Source organism: Pholis gunnellus (genome assembly GCF_910591455.1).
Source record: "Pholis gunnellus genome assembly, chromosome: 13".
Taxonomy (NCBI): Eukaryota; Metazoa; Chordata; class Actinopteri; order Perciformes; family Pholidae; genus Pholis; species Pholis gunnellus.
The window spans coordinates 15,214,047-15,227,084 of record NC_136540.1 but is presented as its reverse complement, the minus strand read 5'-3'; the positions used below and the strand labels follow the sequence as shown (position 1 = coordinate 15,227,084).

At 40.2% G+C, this 13,038-nt stretch overlaps 1 protein-coding gene across 1 annotated transcript; it reads left to right on the top strand.

The window, feature by feature from the left end:
- Positions 1-3,162: 3,162 nt before the first annotated feature.
- Positions 3,163-6,102, top strand: LOC306705224 (serine/threonine-protein kinase pim-1-like; the record flags this gene model as incomplete). Its single annotated transcript, XM_079171929.1, has 8 exons — positions 3,163-3,247; positions 4,050-4,109; positions 4,430-4,524; positions 4,620-4,667; positions 4,787-5,005; positions 5,434-5,614; positions 5,730-5,903; positions 6,011-6,102. 8 exons carry the CDS (start codon positions 3,163-3,165, stop codon positions 6,100-6,102), a joined length of 954 nt encoding a protein of 317 aa, XP_079028055.1.
- Positions 6,103-13,038: the final 6,936 nt, after the last annotated feature.

Below are 13,038 nucleotides of genomic sequence, written 5' to 3'. Positions count from 1 at the left end.
TTTCCTTTGTAGGGTAATACCAAAACATTTAAATGTATTAGCAACATAAACTACACCATCACTTGACTACACTGTACTAACGCAACTCTTGGCCTTAGAGCATATGCACCCTATGTTCTATTAGCACACACAAAGCCAACATCAGAGGGTTATATTGACACTAGGGTACTAAAACATAAGCTTGGGCATTTCGTTAGCGTGAATGCTTGGTCCTGTGAGATTGGTTCGGCCTGACTTGCCCCAGGTTTAGACTGGCTTGACAACAACGGAATGAAGATAGCAAAAACACTGGTATCAAAAAGAAAGGTGAAAACATTTAATGCACATTACAGAATTGAAGCTACTGAAACAATAAAGCCAGTTAAAAAGGAGACACACAGAGGTAGATGCACAATAAATAGGAATGATAATGTCGGTGCATAAAGCCGTGTGCAACTATGTGGTTGCAGTAAATGTGAAATGAACTAACAAATATTCTTAAAATAAAGTGGCACTGGTGTGTTAACAGATAATCAATAGTTGCTGTGGTTTGTGTCATTATAAACAAATGTGGAGTGTGTTATTTTCTGCCAGAAGCTTCTTGACTGTCTGTTCCACTGACAGTTTGCGTTCGTCCACTTAAATACTGTAGCCTGCAGACACCTCACTACAGTTTGTTTCTATATAATTGAGTAAAGATTAGCTTTATTATGTCAGAACAGGTCCATTGAAGTTGCTTCACATGACATTTCTTATTTCTTTAGCTTTTTGCATTTTTGAATTTAACCATTAAAACATCTAAAACCAAACAAAAAACATGCTTAAAAAATTATCTAAATCTTCGGAAGACATTTAGATGCAGCTGAGGTGAAAAGGGTGGAGTGTTAATAAAACAGTGCTGATGGCTGATGTTTGGAATAAAGACCTCAACAGGACCTGCTTCTGTGTTTTATCACTTGTCACGTAGATGCCTGGATTTGGTGGTTACGTTTCTTACTTATCTCTGGTCTGCATTTTCGTTTTCCAACGGTTTGGAATGTCAAGTTTTTCAATTACTGCACAATGTTTCATACTTATGGAGGAAAAAGCAAGTTATATATCTAAACTAAAATTGTAAGTAATCACATCAAATACAAGAAGCTGTGCGGTGTGCTTAAAGTCATGACAGGAAAAACAGGAGTACATATGCTGCTCATTGTGATGTATGTATAATGTTTGTTGGATAAGCATGTCTCTAGAAGTTATTGTAAGCTATGACCTCCAGGAGGATAACCCGCTGTAGGACCGACGCTAGCAGCTTCAATCACATTGTGGGTTTCTACCACAGACTGTGTATAAGAAGGTTTCTACTCGTCACAAACATGAATGGCAATAGGAACAAAGCAACACTGGTATCAGTCTGTAGGTGCAACTGAAGCAAAGTCAATATCAAAAATAAAGCAAATCCAAAAGACCGGTTGTTTATCTCTGTATTACATCACATTTAAATTAATATATTTGGGTTTTGGACTGACTCAGGACAGAACAAGACATTGGAAGACGTCACTGTGGACTTTGGGAAAGTATGAATATTAATTTTGACTACTTTCTGTTGTTTTATAGACTAACAACCTATTAATCAAAAACAGCATTGATAAATAAATCGAAAATTAAATAAATAAATGTTTGTTGTAGTCCTTTGTGGAATAAATTCTGGTTCCAATTCTTCTCATTATATAGCACAAGTGAACTCAATCTACTTTACATTAAAAAGCCATAAAACACTAAATATATGTATATAAAACCTAAAAACCTGTTTCACTACCTATCAGAGACGCAGCTATAATCTACTACATGCAGGCACTTCACCAAATACAACCAGGAATCACTCAAAAATGTTTGTCCAGGTTTAATTGTGATCAATAAAAATAACAACAACAAAAACTTGAAATTCTTTGTTATTTTCTTTCCCTTTCTTACCAACTGAGCTGCATTGGAATTCTACATTAAACCTTGTAGATGTCACCTGGACACAGATATTCATCAAACAAGCATGAAGCACAGCTGAAGGCCCAATAGTGTAATAATCCTCTACCGTGTAGTTTGGGTTGCCGGGCTGAATGCGGAGCTCAGCTAAGATCCAGATGCAGTTGGTTAGCTTGAGGGACTGGTAGAGCATGTCCTGGCCTTCCACGTTCCTCTTGGCAATGTTTTTTTTAATTTATTTAAAAAAATGCATTGTTAATGTTTCTCCATTTTCACTTTCTAACTGTGTTCTTCCCTGCCTTTTGCTGGCACAGTGCAGCATTATAATGTGTTGGGCATATTACTGTTATCTCATGATCAGTGGAACGACGTTATAACATTGGCAGGAATGTGTATTTCTTCACATGCAAAAACCACAAATGTCAACCGCATGGCGTTGCTAGATAAAAATGAGGTGATCACCTAAAGTCAGTAGGATAGATAGGACCAAAGTTCAATCCATCCAACAGTTGTTGAGATATTTCAGTCTGGACCAAAATGGTGGCTTGACAGACAGAACAACATTGCCAACCAGAAAGCAAAGAATAGTTTTGCATTTATTCCTTGAAATGTTTGACTTTAGATCAATATGAATAGTTCATAAAAACAACCTAAGGGCATTTCAATAGGTAAAATCATCCAGATGACTGAGAGGGAGTCAATATCAAGCATTGTATGCTTGTGTATTTTATGCATTGTATGAATTGTTTCAGTGCCACCTATACAAATATACACACAATTCAAATAATGCACTAAACACTAATTTGCATATTAAGGAAATAAGAACGGTACGGTTGTTCTATCATGACCTCATGATACAGAACAACTCATTGTGTTCCACATTCTGTTCACCACATATTAAGAACACACACATTGTCAAATTCATTCAGTTCAAGCATTGATTCGACACACTCGTTGCTCTGAAGTTATCGCGTATACCTATATATATAAATAGTTCACAACTATATCAGCATGAGCTTAGCATATATATCAGCAAAAAGTTCAGCTTCCGGAGAGGATGACACGACTAGAGGGGTTAAAAGAAAGACCAGTCCGGAAAGTGAACCCCTTTTCAAAAGGACAAGGCTTTCAGAAAGTGACGACTCAACCACCTCTGAGGAATACTTCAGTGCGAGAGGAGTGAAGAGGAACACCACAGAACCTTTGGAGGGAGAACCAATGAAGAAGAAGGAGAAAAAGGGAAGACTTGACCTCAACCTGTTTGGCAAGGAGCCGGCATCCTCCTCAGTGGAGTCTGGGAAAGGTAAGCTGATCATGTGAATCTGCTGTTGGGAGTGTATCCAATCATCAGTTTACTAAACACGGGGTTCAGACAGTGGTGGAAGATGTACTCAGATCTCTTACAGAAATGTACATCAACTGGGGTGTTGGTATATTGATCTAAATAGACTTCAGTTCACCTAGATTACAAAGAAAACAAATTATCCCTTCCCTCTAATGGTATCTATTTATGCAGATAGTTTGGATAATTTCTCCCAGGTTTCCTCAGGTTTTAAAAGATCTGTGTCTGAGATTTTTGATTTCACTCAGGTGTGAAAGAGGAATTTCATTTTTGGTGCTCACAGCATCAACAATTGACATTTTAAAATTCAAAAGCAACATCTCTTTCCAAAAAGGTGCCCTGGATGGATAATCTATCGAACACACTATAGTTTCATTTGGACTATTTCTTTGGTAGAAGATTGGTCCAATAGATACTGATTACATTGAGGCTTGTAGATTATCCAGAGTAACAAGGAGCCTGTTTTTGGAAATAGATGTTTCTGTTAAATGTTTCATTGCTGTGAGCACCACAAACTAAATTGCATTCACCTTAATTGTATTGAGCTGGAGACAGATATGTCAAAAACTGGACAAATAAAATGACCCGCTTGGATGGATTCCACTGGAGGACAGTGAGAAATGTTATTTTTATTGAGGTTTTGGCAGGCAAACTATTTTTGAATCTGCCCATTTTGTCATTTCGTATGGAGGATGTCTATTGTCCACGTTAGTGCCTATGATGGTCAAGCTGATGTTCCTCTGGGTGTTTTTCTCCTCTGTAGAACACTGCAATACATCTGTGAAGGATGTGAGAGTCAGTGAGAGGAAGGCCGCCGCCGATGGTGGACCAAAGACAAAAAGTAAAAGGAGGCCATACCTGAAGAACACCAGACCGTCTGTAGATGTCTTAAGAGGTCAGTATAGTGTTGTTACTATTGCCTCGCTTTTGCTGCTTTGTCTGTCAAAGCACTTTGTAAACTCTGTTTTTAAAGGTGCTATATAAATAACGTTATTATTATTAAATGTAAGGTTTAACCTCATTTTAGTGTAAGATTAGGATTTATAAGTATAACAGAGGAGGGATTCATATTAGAGCTTAGGTAGCATATAATTGGTGTTACTCACAACTGTATTAAAACATAATATGTGTTGGTCTGTTCAGCTGAATTTGAGGCCAAATACAAACAGCAGGATCAGCTTGGTGAAGGAGGATGTGGAACTGTGTTTGCTGGCTATCGCAAAGCAGATAATATACCTGTAAGTGTTACACACACACACAATCTTGCACACACACACACACACACACAATATGGTCAGGGAGTGCTAACACAAGTCTTGTTTGTATCTCATAGGTTGCCATCAAACACATTCCCAAGGACAACATTTACTGCAAACACGTGGTGAGAGAGCAACACCTGCTGCTGTTAAAATCTTCTGTATTCAACACTGCACTCTTTTTCTGAATGTATTATGGATGAATCATGGTTCTCTCATCCTCCACTCTGTTGTGATCTTTCAGAATAAAACTGGGAAGCAGCTGTCCGTGGAGGTTGCCGTCATGTTGAAACTGGCGGACAAAACAAGTGGATCAGTGGGGACGTCAGCACCCGTGTCTCTATTGGACTGGTACGATCTTGACCAGGAGCTGATCCTGGTAATGGAGAGACCGATCCCCGCCAAGGACCTACTCGCCTACATCAACGGCAACGGAGGCTCCTTACAAGAGCAGGAGGCCAAGGTAAGCTGCTGAAGGATCCTTGTGTGTCTTTAACTTTTTACAGGAACTGGGAGGCTATACCTAAAGGTTTTTTTTTTTTAATTTAAGGTTTATTTTCCTAGTCTTTAGATCATTGTTTCTGTTGATCATGGTAACATTGTATTCACCAAAGCAATTGTTCTGATGGATCAAGAAACAGTAGTGGAGGCAGTCAAACAGGTTGTAGACAAAGCTCCAGGTCAACTAAAGTTATTTGGAGGGGAAAATAAACGGATGAGGTTTTTACCCAATCTACTGAAAATCTCTCGTGCATTTCAATTTCTATGGCTTAAAGATGCTTTTAGAAACTTTGTGTTTTGTATTTGTAGTCAGCTCAGAGTCACAGCCATGAAAACATGTTAAAACCATCCTCCTCTGTGATCCCTCATCTCTCTCTTTTTGTCTGTCAGATCATACTGAAACAGCTGATAGATGCAGCAATTGACCTAGAGAAGCAAAAGATTTTTCACCGGGACATTAAGGTTGAAAACATCTTGATTGAGACGAGCTCGGACGTCCCGCGAGTTCGCCTCATTGACTTTGGTCTGAGCTGCTTCGTCAAGAGAGGAGCCTGTTATCGCGTCTTCTACGGTAAGATGTCTGGCTTTACTCCTGCTCTTCAATAACTTACCCATCTGTAACTTTTACATTTAGACACAGCTCCTCATCCTCATCCTCACCGTCTTATTATGTCTGTCTATTCTAGGTACTCCTGCTTTCATCCCCCCAGAGTGGTTTTATCATTCTCGATACACAGCCGGACCCACCACAGTGTGGCAGATGGGCGTGGTCCTCTTTGAAACACTCCACAGTGATGCAGATTTTCAGACCACCGAGTTCTTGAGCAACCGTGTGAGAATCAGCGAGACGCTGTCCAAAAGTAAGAAAAACATACTCATGAACATGTCAGCAGAAACATATCTGTTGACATTCTGATGGATCACTGTAGCCATCGCCCTCACCTTTCTTCTCCTTCTTTCTCTCCAGGTTGCCAGGATTTCTTGAGAGGATGTTTCACCGAAGACCCCAAACAGCGTCCTACCCTGGAGCAGCTGAGAATTCACCCATGGCTAAAATAAACCGAACACTACACACGGACACACGGACACCAACCCAAACTTGTCATCCAAATTTTAACCCTGCTCTGCCTCTGACAGGAAGGAGAACGTGATGAACTCCTTCCTCATCATTCTGCAGGACAAGGTTATGCGACAAAAGAACATCCTGTTAGTAATTGGAATTATTATACTCATCCTCATCCTCACCGTCTTATTATGTCTGTATATTCTAGGTACTTTCATCCCCCCAGAGTGGTTTTGTCGTTGGAGATACAGAGCCGGACCCACCACAGTGTGACAGATGGGCGTGGTCCTATTTGAAACACTCTACAGTGATGTAGATTTTGAGACCACCGAGTTCTTGAGAACCCGTGTGAGAATCAGCGAGACGCTGTCCAAAAGTAAGACAAACATACTCACGAACATGTCAGAACACTACACACAGACACACACGCACGCACACCAACCCAAACTTGTCATCCAAATTTTAACCCTGCTCTGCCTCTTTGACAGGAAGGAGAACGTGATGAACTCCTTCCTCATCATTCTGCAGGACAAGGTTATGCTACAAAAGAACATCCTGTTAGTAATTGGCATTATTATACTCATCCTCATCCTCACCGTCTTATTATGTCTGTATATTCTAGGTACTTTCATCCCCCCAGAGTGGTTTTGTCGTTGTAGATACAGAGCCGGACCCAACACAGTGTGGCAAATGGGCGTGGTCCTATTTGAAACACTCTACAGTGATGTAGATTTTGAGACCACCGAGTTCTTGAGAACCCGTGTGAGAATCAGCGAGACGCTGTCCAAAAGTAAGAAAAACATACTCACGAACATGTCAGCAGAAACATATCTGTTGATTTCAGTTGAGATTCTGGTGCATCACTGTCATCGCTCTGCCTCTTTGACAGGAAGGAGAACGTGATGAACTCCTTCCTCATCATTCTGCAGGACAAGGTTATGCTACAAAAGAACATCCTGTTAGTAATTGGAATTATTATACTCATCCTCATCCTCACCGTCTTATTATGTCTGTATATTCTAGGTACTCCTGCTTTCATCCCCCCAGAGTGGTTTTGTCGTTGTAGATACAGAGCCGGACCCAACACAGTGTGGCAAATGGGCGTGGTCCTATTTGAAACACTCTACAGTGATGTAGATTTTGAGACCACCGAGTTCTTGAGAACCCGTGTGAGAATCAGCGAGACGCTGTCCAAAAGTAAGAAAAACATACTCACGAACATGTTAGAACACTACACACAGACACACACGCATGCACACCAACCCAAATTTGTCATCCAAATTCTAACACTGCTCTGCCTCTTTGATAGGAAGGAGAACGTGAGGAACTCCTTCATCGTCATTCTGCAGGACAGGGTTATGCTAGAATATACAGACATAATAAGACGGCGAGGATGAGGATGAGTAAGAAAAACATACTCACGAACATGTCAGCAGAAACATATCTGTTGACATTCTGATGGACCACTGTAGCCATCGCCCTCACCTTTCTTCTCCTTCTTTCTCTCCAGATTGCCAGGATTTCTTGAGAAGATGTTTTACCAAAGACCCCAATCAGCGTCCTACGCTGGAGCAGCTCAGAATTCACCCACGGCTAAAAAAAACCTAACACTACACACAGACACACACACACGCACACCAACCCAAACTTCTCATCCAAATTTGGAATTATTATATTAATATTATTTAATGTCATGTATAAGTGTGCTTCAAATACTAATGCTGCTCTCTCTCTTTGACAGGAAGTTGAACGTGAGGAACTCCTGCTTTTGCAGATATTGTAGCACACCCAGCCGTCCGAGGAGAGGGGATCTCTCTCTGAATTGCCTTTCCCGAGGTTTCTTCTCATTTTCCTGCAATCAGGATTTTGGGGAGTTTTTCCTCGTTTTCTTAGAGAGCTTGGGCTGGGCCAAATTATTCAGTATATAATCTGATATTTAACACTGAACAATGAAAATAAATTTGACTTTTAAATGAACTTTTAAGCTCTTTCCTCCATTATAGTGAAAGACACATGGTATACGAATAAATAATATTGACAGCAATGATCTTGAAAAAATAAATTATAAGTGAATCAGGATTTGTAGATAAAGGACACATAGAGTGTTGTTTACTTTTCATTGAACATTTTCGGCCTGATTAAAAGTGTTTCAGCTGTACGGTCAAATAAAGGCAAAAAAGCCTTCAAAAAGATCTTTCAAAGCAAAGGTACAAGGAGCTTTACACAATAATCATGATCAAAACATGATTATATTTTAAAATAAGTTCAGGGAATTACTAAAAAAACTACAAAAAAAATAAATAAAAAATGAGAACTCAACAAACAAAATGGATAAGACACTATAGAGCAGGAAACCAATAAAACATGGGGTCAATGTAAAAGTGTGATTTAAAATACTCAGATCTTCAAGCAGGGAGCTCCAGAGCTGAGAGGCCCTGACTGCTGAGACCCTGGACTGTGGTCTCGATCCAGGATTTAGGAGCAGCCAGAGAGTCCTGCCTCTGAGGCAACAGTGTGTTAATATGTAGGGGAGCAGAAATTCCCTGTAGATGTTTTAAACATCATCAGAAAAATATAAAAATCAATCAACCCTAAAACTGACCGGCAACCAATCAATAGAGGCAAGATATGAGAAATGTGATCTTGTCTCTTTGAATTTGTAAACAAAACACCGAGCAACTGCATTTTGTATCAGGAGGCGTGCAATTGTTGAGAGTCTTAAAGTTCACCTTTTATGCAAAAGGCACTTTTTCATGTTTTTTAAACGTAAATATGTGTCCCCAGTGTGTCAGCAGAGCCCCAGAGTGTCACGAATGAACCCTCTCTCTCTTATTCTCCTGCTCCATCTATCTGAAAACCTGTGTAAAAAGGAACTGATCAAAATAGGGTGCAGCTAGCTTCAATTGTAGGTCCACAGGCTGAAGTAATGTAGTAACGTTAGCTTAAAGAGAGAGAGATTATATTAGTAAAGCAAATAGCAAATATTTACCAGAACAAAAGAGTCAGAGAAAGCTTTAATCTAGCTTGCAGATGTTTATTTCTCTCCGATTCGGATCAGATTGTTGTTGGAACGTGTGCTGTGTTTAGCACTAACCATCACCGTGAAAACCGAGCTAATTAGTGCAGTGTGACAGAGCTGACACGAAAGCACTCAGGACTTCTCTATTTATTAATGTTGTCAGTTAGAAACTTCATTTAAACCATACAATGCCTCCACATCTTTCCTGACTTATTGGTATTTTCCAACATTTAAATCCAGCAGAGGACTGTAGGTTGTTAATAGCAGTTATGCTTAAGTTGCTGGTTCAACTTCGTCTTTGTAGCTGTACTTTTAATTGGTGCTTAATGAGTTTCAACTCAGAATCGAAAGATGTGAAGAGACTCATTTTCAAAGCCATGGGTTTCATTGTTTGATGACTTCAGACAAAAAGAAGGCTTGTCCACGTTCAGTTGTACATTAAGTTGCTGGAGCACAACCATTGAGATCTGTCAAATGCTTGTGCCACAAACACCGAACACCTCCGTTCTTATTATTATGGAAAGCTGAGTCATTAAAATGTAAATCTGCAGAGCACTGTTATTGTGCCTTAAATGACAGGAGACAGGTTTTCCCAGTTCTTTATTCATCCAGTCTTTAAGTGTTACCACCTATAATTATATGTCCACTATAAAGATGTTGCTCTGTGCTTGTTGCCTCCTGTCCCTCATAACTGCACACAAGGCTGGATTTATCTTTTAGGGGCCCCCTATTGACCACCTGAGCCCTGTGCATTGTGTGTGTACCAGGTCACCTCTAAGGCCCCATTATGTGCACAGCATTCTTTAAAATGTCCAGGGTGCCACACAAACACATTGCTTAATGCACACTGTTTGTGACTGACTACTCGTCACAGTTTCGTCATGACCACATTAGTTAAAAACATCGACTGTCAGGAGTCGATTTCAAACCTACGGCTCCAGAGGAGCATGAACCTTGAACTCAGCACCCTGGGCCGCTCAGCCATCCTGACCATCGTGAACCAATATATTTATCTTTCTGAGACAGAAGCCTGTCACCTTCAACCCTGATTTAAATCAGGTTCTATTGAGATTTTAACTGAGTTTTGAGAATTTTGGTAAGAACACATATTCAGAACTCTTGTTCATTAACAGGAGAACTCCACACTGTAATGAACGAAGGACTAATTGGTCCTCCAATTTGTTTTGGTAACAAACACCGAATATAAACATAGCTTTTGTTTGCAATGAATAGAAGAACCAACACTGTTCGAACTGATCATGAGTTTCTTTTTCAGGAAGATCCTTTGCATAAATCAGTGCAGACCTGGTCTTGCTCGTCCACTCTGGGGAGTTTGACATGGTGTCCAACCAGCCCCCCCTTCTAGTCTTGACCACAACAACTTTAAATCCACATTCATTATTGTTTTACCAGACTGGCTGTACAGTTTGAAGTCTGAGTAATTGAGTTTTTACTGTACAACTTCTAAATTCTACAACACTTCTCTGCACCCAGATTATTTATCAACCTGCTTACACTGTCGGCTCCCATCTGCATCTTTGTGACGTCAAACCTGTAACAACATCCCTGATTTAAATGAAGTGTAGTGGACGTAAATTGATATTAATCCAGAGCAGTCAGGCGGAATAATTGGAACAGAAAACTGTTGTATATTGTGACATTTATTATCAGTACGAAAATAAGTGTACGGTCCATGATTAACAAATGAGGAAAAAACAACAAAGTATGACAGCATTAGTATTTAGAGAAGGAGGTAATATGGTAATCGGATGCCAAAAATGAAGAAAAAAACATTCAGGCTTATTGTTCATAAAAGGGAAATGATTTGGACATCGCTGAGAAGAGTGAATTTTTTTTCTCAGCCAAAATATCTTTTCTGAACAGGTGGAGGCTCTGCTTTGTTCACACTCCTCTCCTGAACAAAAGAGATTACAGCGACGAGACTAACACGATTCAACGCTCAGGATCTCCCCTTCAAGGGCCGCTTCAAGCAACCAAATGTCAACACACCGCGTGTTAAAAAGAGGAACGGTTAGTGTGTCTGTGTGAGCCAAAGAGACACAACTCGGCAAGGGAAAACTGTCTGGGACGCACAAAGAGAGAATTTTGTACCAAAAAGATACCCACCTGATTTGTTGAAATTTCATAATTGGCTATAGAAGTCATTTTTACAAGAGCAAAAACTGTGGATTTTGTCCACCGTCGCCAACATTGTAATTGCTCTAGTAACTGAAAACATTAGACGATCATTTATATCAGTATTTTAAGATTTATATATGTATATATATATATATATATATATATATATATATACACACATAGTTTCATTTCTTTGCCATATTTTAAGGATCATCAGAAATCATTACATTCATAAATTCAAAGATAAACATTCAATCTGGTATCCATAGTAACGATGCCATGAAGGACTCCATGGACAGAACGGTGTCATGATGACATCACGGATTCTCTGCCTTTAATGTTGTCTTTGTGACGTCATTAAGCCCCTCCCTACTGGTATTCAGCCCCTACCCACTACTTCAAGTCTCACACATTTTACAGTAGGCAGTAGGTTGGTAAGTTGGTGCAGTAGGTTGGTAAGTTGGTTCTGAGACACATTTGACGATTCATATAGTTAGCATATAGACAGATATATATACATACACATATACACCATAGTTAGCTCACATAGATTATTTCATAGATACATATAGACAGATATATATACATACACATATACAAGCAAATTGGTTCAGAAACACATTTGGCAATTGCAATGGAAAGCTCACTGAACAAAAAAACACGACAGGTGCTGAAGGGTCAGCAAAAGGAGATGGAATTCAATTCCAAAGAGGTCGAACCTCAAATGAACTTTTATTTAAGTTCACTGGAGGAACAAGTGAGATGTGAACTGTTGGACAACGAGGCGAGGCTCACCCCTACAAGATCTAAGGGGAGAGTCCTCCTAGAAGTTGATGAAGATTGTCTGCAACATTTTCTAGATGTTCTCCACCAAAACAAAACCACGAAATCCACCGAGTGGGAGATGGAGATATCTAAGAACGTCTGTCAGGAGAAAGCCCCTTCTAAGGCTTTCTGTCAAGTCCAGATGGACAAACAGAAAGCGGAGACAAACAAGATCGCAGCAGCTCTGAAAGAAACACAGGAGCTGCTGGAGTCTGAGCGTCTCAAGCTGAAAAATGGACATCAACAATGGCAAGAGGAGAAGTCTTCCCTCGTAGACCAGAATGAAAGAGCTCGTAAACTTTATCAAAAACAGGGGAAGATCATAGCTGATTTTGATAGAATACAGAAGGAGGCTAAGCAAACGCTGCAGAGATTCCAGGCCGCACATGAAGGCCAGTTGGAGCAGCAGAGGGCAGAGACCAACAAGATCGCAGCAGCTCTGAAAGAAACACAGGAGCTGCTGGAGTCTGAGCGTCACGTTCAGCCTAAAACCACCACCAAGGCTGAGATGGAGTTATTTAAGAACCTCTGTCACGCTAGAATTGTTGAACTGGTAGATGTCAACAGTAAGCTCAAGGCAGCTTTTCTTAGAGCTGACCAGGAGCTGAAAAATGGACATCGACAATGGGAAGAGGAGAAGTCTTCCCTTGTAGACCAGAATAAAAAAGCTCGTGAACTTTATCATACACAGGTGAAGATCATAGCTGATTTTGGAAAAACACAGAGGGATGATAAGCAAACGCTGCAGAGATTCCTCGCAGCACATAAAGGCCAGCTGGAGGAGCAGAGAGCAGAGACCAGCAAGATCATGGCAGTTCTGAAAGATACTGAAGATCTGTTAGCAGCAGAGCGTCTCCGTTTCCAGGAACAGTCATCCATCACGGCACACCTGGAAAAAACCTGCACGGACCTCGAAAATGCCCAGCTGAAGAACGTAGCTACTCATCGA